The sequence below is a fragment of the Sminthopsis crassicaudata genome, chromosome 1 (genome assembly GCF_048593235.1).
Source record: "Sminthopsis crassicaudata isolate SCR6 chromosome 1, ASM4859323v1, whole genome shotgun sequence".
Classification (NCBI taxonomy): Eukaryota; Metazoa; Chordata; class Mammalia; order Dasyuromorphia; family Dasyuridae; genus Sminthopsis; species Sminthopsis crassicaudata.
In genome coordinates this window covers 401934407-401947833 of record NC_133617.1, presented here as the reverse complement: position 1 = coordinate 401947833, position 13427 = coordinate 401934407, and the positions used below count along the sequence as shown (strand labels likewise).

The following is a 13427-nucleotide window of genomic DNA, read 5'->3' as shown; positions in this document are numbered from 1 at the left end:
AAGACAATAAAACATGAATACTTTACAATGCAATTTGTTTGATTTTTTTTTTTTAAACTTCAGCCTTTTCCCCAAATAGATTTAATTGGTCAGTTGTGATTCCAGTATCTTTTCTTTTCCCTTTCTTTCATGAACATCCTTGGGTTGAATTTAAGTCTTTGTTTCCTTATTTCAGCCAGTTCATTCTTGATTTAGCAAGAATAGTATATTCTTTAAAGTCTCCCACTATTTGCCTTAGGTATTGTACTAATGCATATGGCCATGTAATGAAATAACCTTTACAAGCATAACTGATCCTTAATGCTTTTCTGTGTCTCCCATGTATGTAAAGTACTTTGTAAATGCTGCATTGTAAAATCCATTCTCTTTTTTAAAACTTTATTAAAGCTGGAAGGCATTTGTTTTGCTTGTTGAGGTAAGAATGATTCTGGTGCACACAAATAGCTACAGCCACTCTTCAAAGAAAAAAAATGGTTCTTTCTGTTTGCCTCTTACACTTTTTAGTTTAAAACATGGTTTTGTTAAAATGTATCAACTCCCTCCTGCAAAAATTTTGTTTGTTTACAATTGTAAATAGTGTTTCCCATGGTCTTATTTGGGGGTATTTTCCCTTTGAGTTAGATGGAAAATCAGCCAAACAGTGGAATATTGTTACTCTCAGTCATTAGAAGAAAGTCCTTTGTTCCCTTGGAACAGTCAGAAGCAGGGCGGGCATCTGGGTGTCAGGCTGTGACTGTTGCTATTGAGACAGTATACTGGTTTATTTATTTATTTTTTTTTTTTCTGCTTCTTTTCTAGGGATTTATTTGTGGCTTTTCAATAGCAACAGGTGCAGCAGCAAGACTAGTGTCAGGATACGACAGCTATGGAAATATATGTGGGCAGAAAAATGCAAAAGTGGAAAGAATACCTAACAGTGGCATGGACCACACCCATCGGAAGTGAGTAAATGAAAGCTCTGTGGTGAACATTGAAGCATTAAAATAGCTTTGGGAAGGCACATATTTGGGTTTCCTACTTTTATAAAATAAAATATTTTTATTAGCTACAACTCTCCTTGTTAGTTTTAAAAATATTGTTTTCTTTTGCCTGAATAATTCTTCATTTCAGGTTAAAATTAGCTGCCACAATTAAAATGTGCATATTTTGTTTCTTTAAATATGTGCACATAAACTTGATTCTAATAAATCTTTTATTTATGCATGTACCCCTCCCGTTTTCTCATCAACTGTCAGTTTTAATATTGAAATAAATGTTTAAACTAGAGAACAAAGCATAACATTTTTCTTTCCCAGATTATATTTGGATAGGGAAAATAAAGAATGAGATTGTCTAGTTTTTGAGTATGTTAAAACAATGAAAATATCTTTAGGATTTTGTTGTTGGAAACTACTGTAGGGGCACCAATTTTGTGTAACATTGTTTTTAACATTTTTGTTTTTGTTTCTTCACAGTCTTGTAATTTTCATGATTTTATTTATTTATTTAAACTAGATTTGTTTATTTATCATAGTTTTAACTTTAAGGCATGTGTGTGTGCTGTGGCATGTGATTCATTTAGGCCTTTTTTATGTTTAATACCACCATATTTATTAATACTATATTTTTAATGATTCATAGGATTCAATTTGAGTTTTGAGTACCTCTTTAGATCATTGTAAATAGAAATGGTAGAGTAAATGCAGTACATTAGTACTTTTACATAAGTTATGAATATTAAATAGCCAGCCAGGCAAGAAAGGAAAAAAAAGACCGATTAATCAAAATTCTGTTTATTAATGCCATTATTTAAAAGATTATTTGTGTTTTGTTTATATTATAGCCAAAACATGAAGATATTGCATGAGCCTAGGTCCCTATTAAGAACTACTATACTCATCTGAAACCTTTATCTAACCTTTAAAAGGCATGAAAGTTAAAAAAAATTTAGGGAAATGAACAGTTATAATTTACGATTGAATACTAACATTTCTCATAAGAGTAAAAGGGAGTAGAGCAGTTTGGTCCTATACATTTGACAAGAAAAGTACAAAAGTGTGTGTGTGTATATGTATGTATGTATATATGAATATCTGTATAAATATATACACACATATATAAAACAGTGTGGATGCTTTCTTGACAAGCACTCCATGATATCTGTTACCTTTGGAGTTGTGATTGAAAAAATTCATCACCTGCTACCTAATACCCAAACTTGGTGTAGTGATAAGCCTCTTATAATGTGAGTGGGCCTGCTCTTGGAAGAGAGAGGAATTGTCTTTTTCCTGGATTTTATTTAAAGCTCTTCCCCTTTGTTGGACCAGCCAGCAGATGTATTCTTGGGCATATCCTTTGATGAGAATAAAGAGCTCTCACAATGAAGATGTGCAGAATGTGCCTACCATTTGGAAGAATTTAGTCAAACAACTATTTTCTATGTTCTGTTCATATTCTGTTAACTAGATTATCTTTGCAGTTCTTTTTTTTTTTTTTTAACTTTCATGCCTTTTTAAGGTTAGATAAAGGTTTCAGTGTTACTTTGTGTCCTACACAACAACACAACCCAAATTGAAGAGCAGAATTCCGTTTTAAGCTTATTCTCTTCAGCCTACACAATCTAGATTCATTTAAATGCATAAACTTTTTTTTTTCTTGTGGGTCTACTATAATTTGAACATATGAGCACATAGTTATCAGTGAGGCTACTGAGCTTTAGGTAAATGCCACTTTTTGCATTTAAACTCTGGTACTTAATCTTTCCTCAGCATAATCTTTAATTATATTGGAGACAAATTTGAAATTCTAGGGCTGTTGTTAGCCTATGAATATACTTTTTCCAAAGAGTGCCCTGACATTATTTTATAAAAAACATTCACCTTGTCTCCAGGTGGCTGGCCCTATTAAGTAAGCCACTCATTTATGAGCAGTAGAAAACATGTATTTTGAAAAATAGGGTGTACACAATGTACATGCTTAAAAGTTTTCTCCACACAATCTCTCTCCCGTTTTTAAGTACTATGACCTTTTTATGTAAAATATGTCTATAAATTTTAACTAAGTTAAATATTACTTTCTAGTGAAATCCTGATGCTATGAAATTTGAAGGGGGAAATGAAAACAGTAGCCTGGGGTACAACAAACAGAACAGATAGTGACCCCAGTGTACTTTAGATGATTCATTATTTTTCCTGGAAAAAAGAATCTGCAGTTCATAAAACAAGTGTACTTAGTACAGTCTATTTTATATCATCTGCCTTAAAGAGTCCCTTTTAATTGCATAAAGTGAAAGAACATGTTGAATTGAGAGAGTGTCACATTCTTGTTTCGTCTCCCAACACCTTTGCTATCTTCTCTTCTTCCTCTTACCTATTATTTTTTACTTCTCTCAAAAGGGTCACTCCTTTACCATTTGATCATCTCTGTTTATCTTCGGTGGTTTATCCATTTCCTTTGGCTTTTCATGAAAGCATCTTGACAATCTCCAATTTTTTCTTCCAGTTATTCTATATTTTTAGCAAATACTTGTATTTGTGCTTCTTTTGCTTAAAATTGAGAATACCTAAAGGTGACTTTTTGGATCTAATTACCCATTTTTCCAATTTTGCTTTGGACTTCCTTATTATGTTTTTTCAGGCTTAAAATTTTGCAATTATCTTTGACTCATTCATCTCCTTCATCTTTATTTTTTATTCACATACTCATCTTACCCCATCACTGTTTTATTCCCTTGATTAGTCATTTTTTAGTATTGATATTCTGTTAATTCAGCCAGCACTTTCACTATATAAAATTTTGCTGTATTCTACTAGCAGTGTTCCATGCCTCCATAATACTCTATTCTTCTACAACAGAAAACACTTATTAAACATCTGTTGTGTGCAGAGTAGTGAGCAAGTTGATAGGGTGATTCAGAGTTTTGATGAGGCACAGTCTTCTTTCTTGATGAAGAAAACTATTATTGTAGATTTTAATTCAAAAGGCTCCTTATTAATCAGTACAGTTTGGGTCTTTTTTCTTTCAGTTAATATTGTTAACAAGGATGCAGTGTATTCATTAGTTAATCAAACAGTACAGAAAAATGACAGATAAAACTAAATTAAACAGATAATCCTTAGCATGCAAACAGGTTATGTTCCAGAAGTTGCTTTCTTAGTCACCTACTAGAAACTTGAGATTTGTTTTCTCAGAGAAATAGTCTTAAAATAGACAAAAGGCTACTGATTTCTGAAGTCATTTTGACCTGTGGGGGAAGTAAACTATAATACTAATATTATATATGATGATTATATCATATAATCATCATTTTTAACACTGTTTTTATTAGAAAATGTGTTCAGTCCCAGTTAGGAAATGAGATATATATTCCCTACCAATAACTGATGGAAAAAGTACCTTCCACTAATCTGAAAAAAAAAAAAAAAAAACTATTCTTCTCCTACTTCTTATATTCTGTAATCATGACAGTGGTTCCTAAGGTTTTGTTCTTCTCAGAGCAGAGAATAGAAATTTGATGGGCTTGAAGAGAAAAGGGAAGCTTCTGAGAAATATGAGGCTCCAGAGAGTCTCCAAGGAATATTGGAAGTAGGAAGGTTTGACCCTCTAATGCTGGAAGGAGCTTTCTTATATCCTCCTGAAATTGGAGTCTAGGCATTCTGGAAATAGTTTCCATTAATGGCTAAGATTTCTATAGTAGCTATTCTTATAAAGGCTCTGCCAGGGACAATGAAAGTTACTTTAGTGCAGAGTTTGAGACTAAGTATAGTAGGAGATGCATTAGCAAGGATAGTTAGGAATATGTAAGTGCTAGTTATAGGCTTGGCAATGTGAGAATTGGAGATAAAGTTAGAAACACTTAAATTTGAATTCTATTTTGGTCACTTGGTAGCTGTTATCCCTAGACAAGTAACTTAACATCTGTCAGCCTGGTTTTCATTTTCTGAAAAATGGGAATAATATATCACTAGCACTTAGCTGATGGTGGTATTATGAAGATCAAATGAGATAAATGTCTATAAAGTTCTTTCCAGAATTTAAAACATCATACAAATATCAGTTGTTCTTAGTGTTGTCATCATAACCATTAGCATCCCATAGTCTGCTACTTATAGGCTTAATTAGCCAGTACCATAAAATCCCTTTTTTCTTTCTGATTTTTTTTGATATTCATAATCAGTGAAATCTTATTCTTGGATCTGTATCACCATTTAATGTTCATTCTCTAAGGCAGGGCTTCATAACCTAGAATCCATGCCTCCCTTCTCGAGGGGTCAATAAATAGATTTTAGGAGGGTTCATGAAGTTGGATGGGGAAAATTATATCTTTATTTTTATTAATCTCTACTAACTGAAATATAGCATTTCTTTATATTACTTAAAAACATAATTATGAGAAGGGTCTTTAAGCTTTACCAGAATGCCAAAGGGGTACGTGACGCAACAAAAAAGGTTAAGAACTCTTACTTCAGAAGACCTTACTTTACCTTAGGTCTTCTAAGGTGTCAATGGCAAATGTAGTGATATAGACCTTATTTTGTCCGTGAGAAATTTCAATGTTCTTCCATACTGCATAGTGGTTAAACTACTTTACAATTATTATAGTGCTCCTTATTATCATTCCTCATCTTTGCTGTTTTGATCTTTTTTACTTTTGCTACCAGCAATACTAATCTCCCACAGTTGTAGGAAATGACCTACACACTCTTCACTGAGAAAATTGAGACCATTCAATTAAAATTCCCTTAACTCCCTTTCTCAACACCAGCCCCTTTGGGGGGCAAAAAAACTTTTTTTTTAAAAGTATGTTCGTAATTCACAGTTATAGATTACTTTTATGCTTTACAAGGTATTTTTAAATCATTTTATTCTCAACACTGAATGTCCTTCCTCTACATCTTACATTTTAAAAAGTCATGTTATCATAAATGTCTCAAAATGCAAAGAATTGGGAAGGCAACCATACAAGAAAGTGAATTTCAATTACATACAATGTTTTATTATTTTTAAAATGTATATATACATGCATATTCACATTTATGCACACATTTAAATAAGTTTAATAAATAATAAATTTTTCTTCCCTCTTAGCCACTCTTTCATTCTTCTCTGCTTTATCAATGTTCTTCTGCTCCCCCCACTCCTCTTCCTCATAACTATTACTTTCCACAATTATATCTCTTCCATCAAGTGGAAACTTCCCTCTATCCCCCAGATAGAAGCTGTTCCATGCATACATATGTAGATACACACACACACACACACACACACACACTCTCTTTGGTGGAATATATATATACTTTCAAATTGTTCCCCAGAATGATTTATTAATTCACAGTTCCATTACCACTATAAATATGCTTGTCCTCCCACATCCCCTCTAGCAATTGCTATTTTCATCTCTTGTCATATTTTTAAATCTGATAGATATGAGATGGAACTTCAGAACGTTTCTTTTTCCTCTTATTATTTAGTGTCTCTGGCTTTGTCAAAAATTATATTACTATGTTTGATTGTATCTATATCTTGATTATATAATTTGTTTTTTTGATCAATTTTTTATTGTTAACAGTACCAAATAGTTTTAATCATTATTGATTCATATAATATAATTTGAAATATGATTCTGCAAATTCCCCTTCATTTTTTTTTTATAATTTCTTGATCTTTTTGTACCTTAAAATTCTTTAGTTTTTTCTTTTTCCAAATTTAGGGTTTATGTTTGTTTTTTAACTATGTAAAATGATATCTTAATTGTTTGATTAGTGTGGCACCAAATGTAGATAATGGTGCCATTTAAAAAATTATACTGACATAGCTGAACCATGGGAATTATATCCCCCATATCTTAAGACTTCCTTTGTTTCAGAAAAGTACTTGTAATTCTGTTGATATTAGTTTTGGGTCTGCCTTGGTAATAGAACTCTTGGTTTATATATTCTGTACTTATTCAGAATGAGATTTCTTCTCTTTCTGCTTGATTTTTTTTTAACTTATGCAGAAAAACCAAACACTTTGTGCATTTTGGTGGGTCTTTTATGCAGCTAAGTAGCAAAGAAAAAAAAAAAATGGACCAGACCGAGAGTCAGGAAGACCTGAGTTAAAATGTGACCTTAAAAGTTTACTTTGTGAACCTGAGCAAGTAACTTAACGTCTGCCTTTATTTCCTCAACTGTCAAATGGGGATCTTAATAATATCTACCTTACAGATTTGTTGTAAGGTCACTTGAGGTGATTTTTGTTAAGCATTTAATACCTTACACATAGTAGGAGCTTAATAAATATTTCTTTCCTTCTTTACTTTTATTTTATATCCTGCTTCTTTATTGAAAGTAATATTTCAATTAATTTTAGATGAATCTCTTGGGTTTTTTAGGTAGTAATTTTGTTTTATCTTTGCGTATGAATATTCTTTGAATTCTTTTTGCTTTTCTTATAGCATTTCTAGAACTATACTAAGCAACAGTCGTGACAACAGACATTTCTGTTTTACCCCTGATCTTAATGGAAACACTTCTAGTTAGAGCATTATAATTGTTTTTTCATATATATGGTTTGCCATTCATAGGAAAAGCACTTTTATTCTTATGTTCTCTCTTTAAAAAAAAAAAAAAAAAACAACAACAACACATAGATAAGTGTTATGTTTTGATTTTTTTCTACATCTTTTAATTTAAAAATTATTTTGCTATTAAAATGGTCTGTTACATAAACATTTACATTTTTTTCTAACCTTTAGTCATCCCTAAATTCTTGGCATAAATCCAGCCTGCTTATAGTAGACAATCTTTTGAATGTATTGCTGTTGCCTTGTTGTTACTATTTTATTCAATATTTTTGCATTAATATTCATCATAGATTTTGGTTTGTGATTTTTCTTCCCATATTTATCTTTCCTTGGTTTGGATATTAAGATCATATTTATTTCACAAAAGTTATTTCTATAGAATGCCTTTTTTTGTTTTACCTAACATATAATTTGGAATTGTTATTTAAATATTTGCTAGAATTTACTTAAAATCTATTTGGGCTTATCTTTTTTTCCTTAGGAGTTCTTTTATGCCTCATTTCTACAAGATTATTATTTAATTTATTTTTCTAGTTATTTTCATTTTTTTAAAGTTGCACATATTTCTCTTAAGTTGTCAGTTTTATTCACATATAAATGGCAAAGTAATTTCTAGCATTTCCTTTCATTTTCCTTTCATCATTAATCATTTTTCTTTTTTTGGCTTTTGATATTGGTGATTTTTCTTCTTAAAAATCAACTTAGTTAGTAACTTGTCCATTTTATTAGTGTTTTCAATTATGCAACTCCTAGCTTTATTTTTTAATTCGTTATATTTTGTCTGTTTTAAATTACAGGATGACTGTAATTTTATGGGAAAGTAAAAAATATAGTAATACTAATCAAAAACTTCCTTAGTTCCTTAAAGATCAAGTTATGTAGGTTCATATTCAAACTGCATTTTCAGCTGCATACATAACAATAAAACTAGGCTATACTTTAGAATTTTCTTTGTCATAATAAATGAAAACAAATAAACTACTCATGAGCCCCAGACTGGTTTTTGTTTGTTTGTTTTTTTGCCAAACTCACTAGAAAGGTAACATTTAATGTTGAAAGACTTTAAATTTGCTTTAAGTTCCAAAATATTAATTTTTCAATTTTTTCCTGAGACTCTTAAGCAGGGGTTCTCAAACTACGGCCCTTGGGCCAGATGCAGCCCGCTGAGGACATTTATGCGCCCTGCCAGGTTATGGCAAATGGGCTGAGGGGCGGAGACAGAGTGTGAGCTTTTGTTTTTACTATAGTCCAGCCCTCCAACAGTCTGAGGGACAGGGAACTGGCCCCTAGTTAAAAAGTTTGAGGACTACTGCTCTTAAGAGTCCTTTCCTATGTTTAATTTCCAAAATAGGACACTGTCATGAGTGACTCTTGGCACTGGTACTCTAAGTAAGGAAGTTATCATAACATTCGGATAAATTTAGTTTCTTTATCACTCTTATACCATTTCAAATAAGTTTTTTTAAAATAATATTTCTAGAGAAATAAAAAAAAAACAACAATGTTTAAAATTATGCTTACACAGAAGGCATTAACATTAATGGAAATCTGGAAAGGCTTTTTTTGTTTTTGCAGAAGGTGAGATTTTGGCTAGGGAAACTGATAGGCCAATATGGAGAGAGAAAATTCCAAGCACAGGGGTCAACCAAAGAAAATTGGTTAAAATTTTTTAAGAGGTCAAGTGTCTTGCTAGAGCAAGTAAGGTAATATAACTGGTTCTTAGAGTATTTGTAGGGGAATAAAATAGAAGAACATTGGTAAGAGCAGACCATGCAATGAAGGGCTTAAAAAAAGCCAAGTGAAATATTTTATATTTGATTCTGGAAGCAATAGGGATCCACTGAAGACTATTGAATGAATAGAAGGTGTGTGTGGGTGTGTGTGTGGGTGTGGGTGTGGGTGTGTGTGTGTGAGATAGTCACACCTCTACTTTAGGAAAATAAATTTGACAGCTAAGTGGAAGATGGAATGGAGTGGGTCTCTGCCTTCTTGAGACAGGGGATAAATCAGGTTATTATAATAGTTTACTTGTGAGGTGATGATGGCAATGCCATAAGGAAGAAGGCTTGTATGAGAGATATTATGAAGGTAGAAGTAACAGGACTTGGATATAGGGGATGAGAGAGAATGAGAAGTAGAGAATAGGAGGTTGGTGATACCCTCAACTATAATAGGGAAGTTGAGAAGAAAGAAAGGTTTGGGGAGAAACATAATGAGTTCAGTTTTGAAATCTTCAGTTGGAGATATATCCGGTTTGACAGATACTAGATAGTAGATGTTGTGAGACTGAAGATTGGGAGAAAGACTAGGGCTGAATATATAGATGGGAGAATCATTGGTATAGACCTGATAATTGAATCCATGGGAGCTGATGAAAAGTCACCAAATGAAATAACTTGAAGAAAAAGAAGAAGGCTCAGAATAGGACCATAGAAATACTCATGTTTAGTAAGCGTGACCTGGATAAAGATCCAGTAATAAAAACCAAAAAAGTTTGGTCACACAGGGAGGAGGTCCAGGGAAGAGTAATGTCACAAAACCCAGAGAGAAGAAATGATCATGGAGAAGAGTGTGCTAGAAATGCTAATAACTATAGCATCAAGACAAGAAGAAACTTAAGAGAATAAGTGTAGATGGTTTAATGGCCAGACCATCGGACCTGTGGTCAGGAAGGAAGTCCTGAGTTCAAATTTGGCCTCAGATACTAGTTATGTAACCCTGGACAAGTGACTTAATTCTGTTTGTCTCAGTTTCCTTGTCTATAAAATAAGTTGGAGACAGAATTGGCAAATCACTCCACTCTATTTGTCAAAAAATCCCCAAATGGGATCATGAAGAGGTGGATACAACTGAAATAGCCAAATGACAAAAGCTTCTATTATGATTTAAGAAATTACCTTTTAGGTCTCTGAGTAAAAGAGAGCATGACCAAACAAGGCATAGAGTGAGCCATAGAAGATAAAAGGGACAATTTATACAAAACCAATGTAGCTGAAATTAGAAAGGAAACTATTAAACAAACAAACAAACAAAAAACAACAACAACAACAAAAAAAACCTTAGCAGGTTTCTCTAATAAACATTGAATTTCCGAGAGATATGAAGAACTGATTCAGTTTTGTAAAAATTAGAGCTATTGATGCTCAGAGGTTTTTTCTGAAAGGAAGAAATCCAAGCTACCTATTAATAGACATATGTAAGAATTCTCCAAATCACTAATGTTTCTTATTAGTTCTTATTAGTTCAACTAGTTTACATTAATAAGTCAGAACAAAACAGAGAAAGAGATTTAATTACACTAAGAGTATGACATACCCCACCAACAGTTGGCAGGATTTGTGTGCCATTCAAAATTCAGCTAATAATATTTGTATATTTATTACTTGAAACAAAGAAAAAATGGCTGTTCTTTTCTGAAGCTAGTTACACAAAGGAAAAAAGTATACTGATTTAGGATAATATATATCATTAACTACAGGAGATAGATAAGGGATGTAGCCTTGTTGGTATAGTTATTTTCACTAAATGAAAGGGTATCTTTCAGAAAATATGAAAGAGGGGGTCATTTGAGAGACCAAAATGCTCCTTTCCTTCCCCATCCTTTTTTTTTTTTAAGCACTTAAGTCTTTTGTAACAATTAGTGAAGCAAAGAAAACATTGAAGGGAATTGGTTATTGCAGCTGATCCCTGTAGTTCAAAATGGTGAATACAAAACAAAATGGAATTAGTTACCATTCTCTTGAAAAATTCACTTGCAACAAACATTAGGCCAGAAATTCTCTTATGACACTAATAATTAGAAAAATGCAAATTAAAACCACTGAGATTCCACCTCACATGCATTATTCTGATTAGTAAAGTTGACAAAAAAGAAAAATGACAAATGCTGTAGGAAAGCAGGCATGGAAATATATATTGCTTGGAAAATTTATGAATCGGCTCAGCCATTCTGAGAAATAGTTGGAATTATGCCCTAAAAGTCATTTAATTGTGCATAGTTTTTAATCCAGTGATATTCTTGTTAGGCCAGAGAGATTAAAAGAGAAACAAAGTTCTTTCTCCCTGGTAGGGAGAGGTCAGAGAGACCTCCTGTCCAGAGGTACAGAGAAGTGTTGGTTAGGTAATAAAGTGTTTGTTAATATAAACAAATTAAATTTGTACAAATGAGGTGAACTAGTATGGTCTCTAGAGTTACTTCTATCTCTGACATTCTGTGAACTACTTGGAAATAGAGAGCTATAGAAAAATAGTTATATTAATAATAAAGAATTATTGTTTTATAGAAGAACTATAGAACAAACGTATTCTAAAATAGCCAAACTCTTTTACATGTAAAGTTGACCATGTTTATAGCATTAAATCAGACTCCTTGTCCTCCAACAGTACTCCAATCCATGACCAGAACTGTTTCCTCTGTCCTCTGTATTCTTGTTATATTCCTTCTTTAGGCCCTATCTGTGGTTTCTGGTTACCCTGGGGAACAGACTCGAGAGTTTTGCCTATATGTAAAGCTTTTCAAAGTCCTCATTAAGCTATTAGTTGTCCGACTTTCTATTGTGTTCTGTCTCCTCTGAGACAAATTTAGACATCTGCATCTTCATTCCAGTTCCTCTTTCCACAATTCATGAAACCCATGTTTCTGTAAAGCCTTCCCCAGATAATTGTCTTGGTCCACCCTATTGTCTAAATATGTATTTTTTTTTACTTCAATTTAACCCTTTGTTCATGTGGATAGGAGTTAGAGGGGAGGGGTCATCAAGAACTATGATTTTGTGCAGGGAACTATAGGTATGCAAAACTTTTGCAATTTAGAGTTTCCGGTGGCATGGAGAGGTTAAAGATTTTATCCATCTGAGATCATAGTATTAGTCTGGGCAGAGATACAATCTAAAACCAGGTCTTCCTGTCTCCAAGATTAGCCTTTTATTCACTATGCCATCCTTGTATATTTGGTATATTGTATTAATCAGATGTATGACTATATTCCAGTTGGATAGTATGGCCTTTTGTGTATAATTCCATGATAGCTCCAAAAGGAACTGAGTTACTAATCAAATTGAGGCTACTACTAAATACAATAAACTTTGATGCCTTAGGCTTTATTTAAGAATGTTGCAAGTAGGAACAAGCTGATAAAAATTCTTGAACAAGGAAATTTTCTTTAACTTTTAGATCTAGAACTATAAGAGATAGAACCAGGGCAGCTAGGTGGCGCAGTGGATAGAGCACCAGCCCTGAATTCAGGAGGACCCGAGTTCAAATCTGGTCTCAGACACTTAACACTTCCTAGCTGTGTGACCCTGGGCAAGTTACTTAACCCCGGCCTGGGGGGGGGGGGAAGAGAAGAGATAGAACCCCCATACTGTCCAGAATTTTTAATCCACTTAATAATGTATACTTAACCACACTGTCTGAGGTATAGCTGCCAACCCTATATTTCCATCACTGTGAATTGCATAGAATGAAATTTACAATCCAGAATATAATTATGTGTAGCTAGTTATCTTTCATTGTTTCTTTGACCATATGCTTTTCTGACTTTCCTTATTCTTCTAACCTTAGAATCTAATATTTCTAGTACGTCTAGAATTCATCAGAATTAAAAATAAGTGAAAAATAAAGATTTTAAGTTTATTCTATTTGATCTTAATTTTTTGCATATACAATGCATGAACTTATTCCGTTTGTATCTGATACATAAATTCTGTGCATTCCATTCTTTCTTACTTTTATTAGGATGGTTTTTAATTGCATAATTATAAGGAAAAGGGAAGTAAATAATTTGGATAAGGCCAGATTAACAAATAATTAATTTCTGCTGTTCATAATTCATTTTCACTGTTTTTGTAAGTCTATTTTCACTTTAAACTTTCCTTTGCTAAAA

At 32.6% G+C, this 13427-nt stretch overlaps 1 protein-coding gene across 3 annotated transcripts in view; it reads left to right on the top strand.

Moving 5' to 3' along the window:
• The window catches only part of SLC44A1 (solute carrier family 44 member 1), a 192667-nt gene that overhangs the window by 69567 nt on the left and 109673 nt on the right, over positions 1-13427 (top strand). For all 3 annotated transcript variants that reach the window (XM_074280049.1, XM_074280050.1, XM_074280048.1), the window contains exon 3: positions 799-941. In XM_074280049.1, the coding sequence (XP_074136150.1) occupies positions 799-941 (143 nt within the window). The remainder of the gene's footprint in view (positions 1-798; positions 942-13427) is intronic.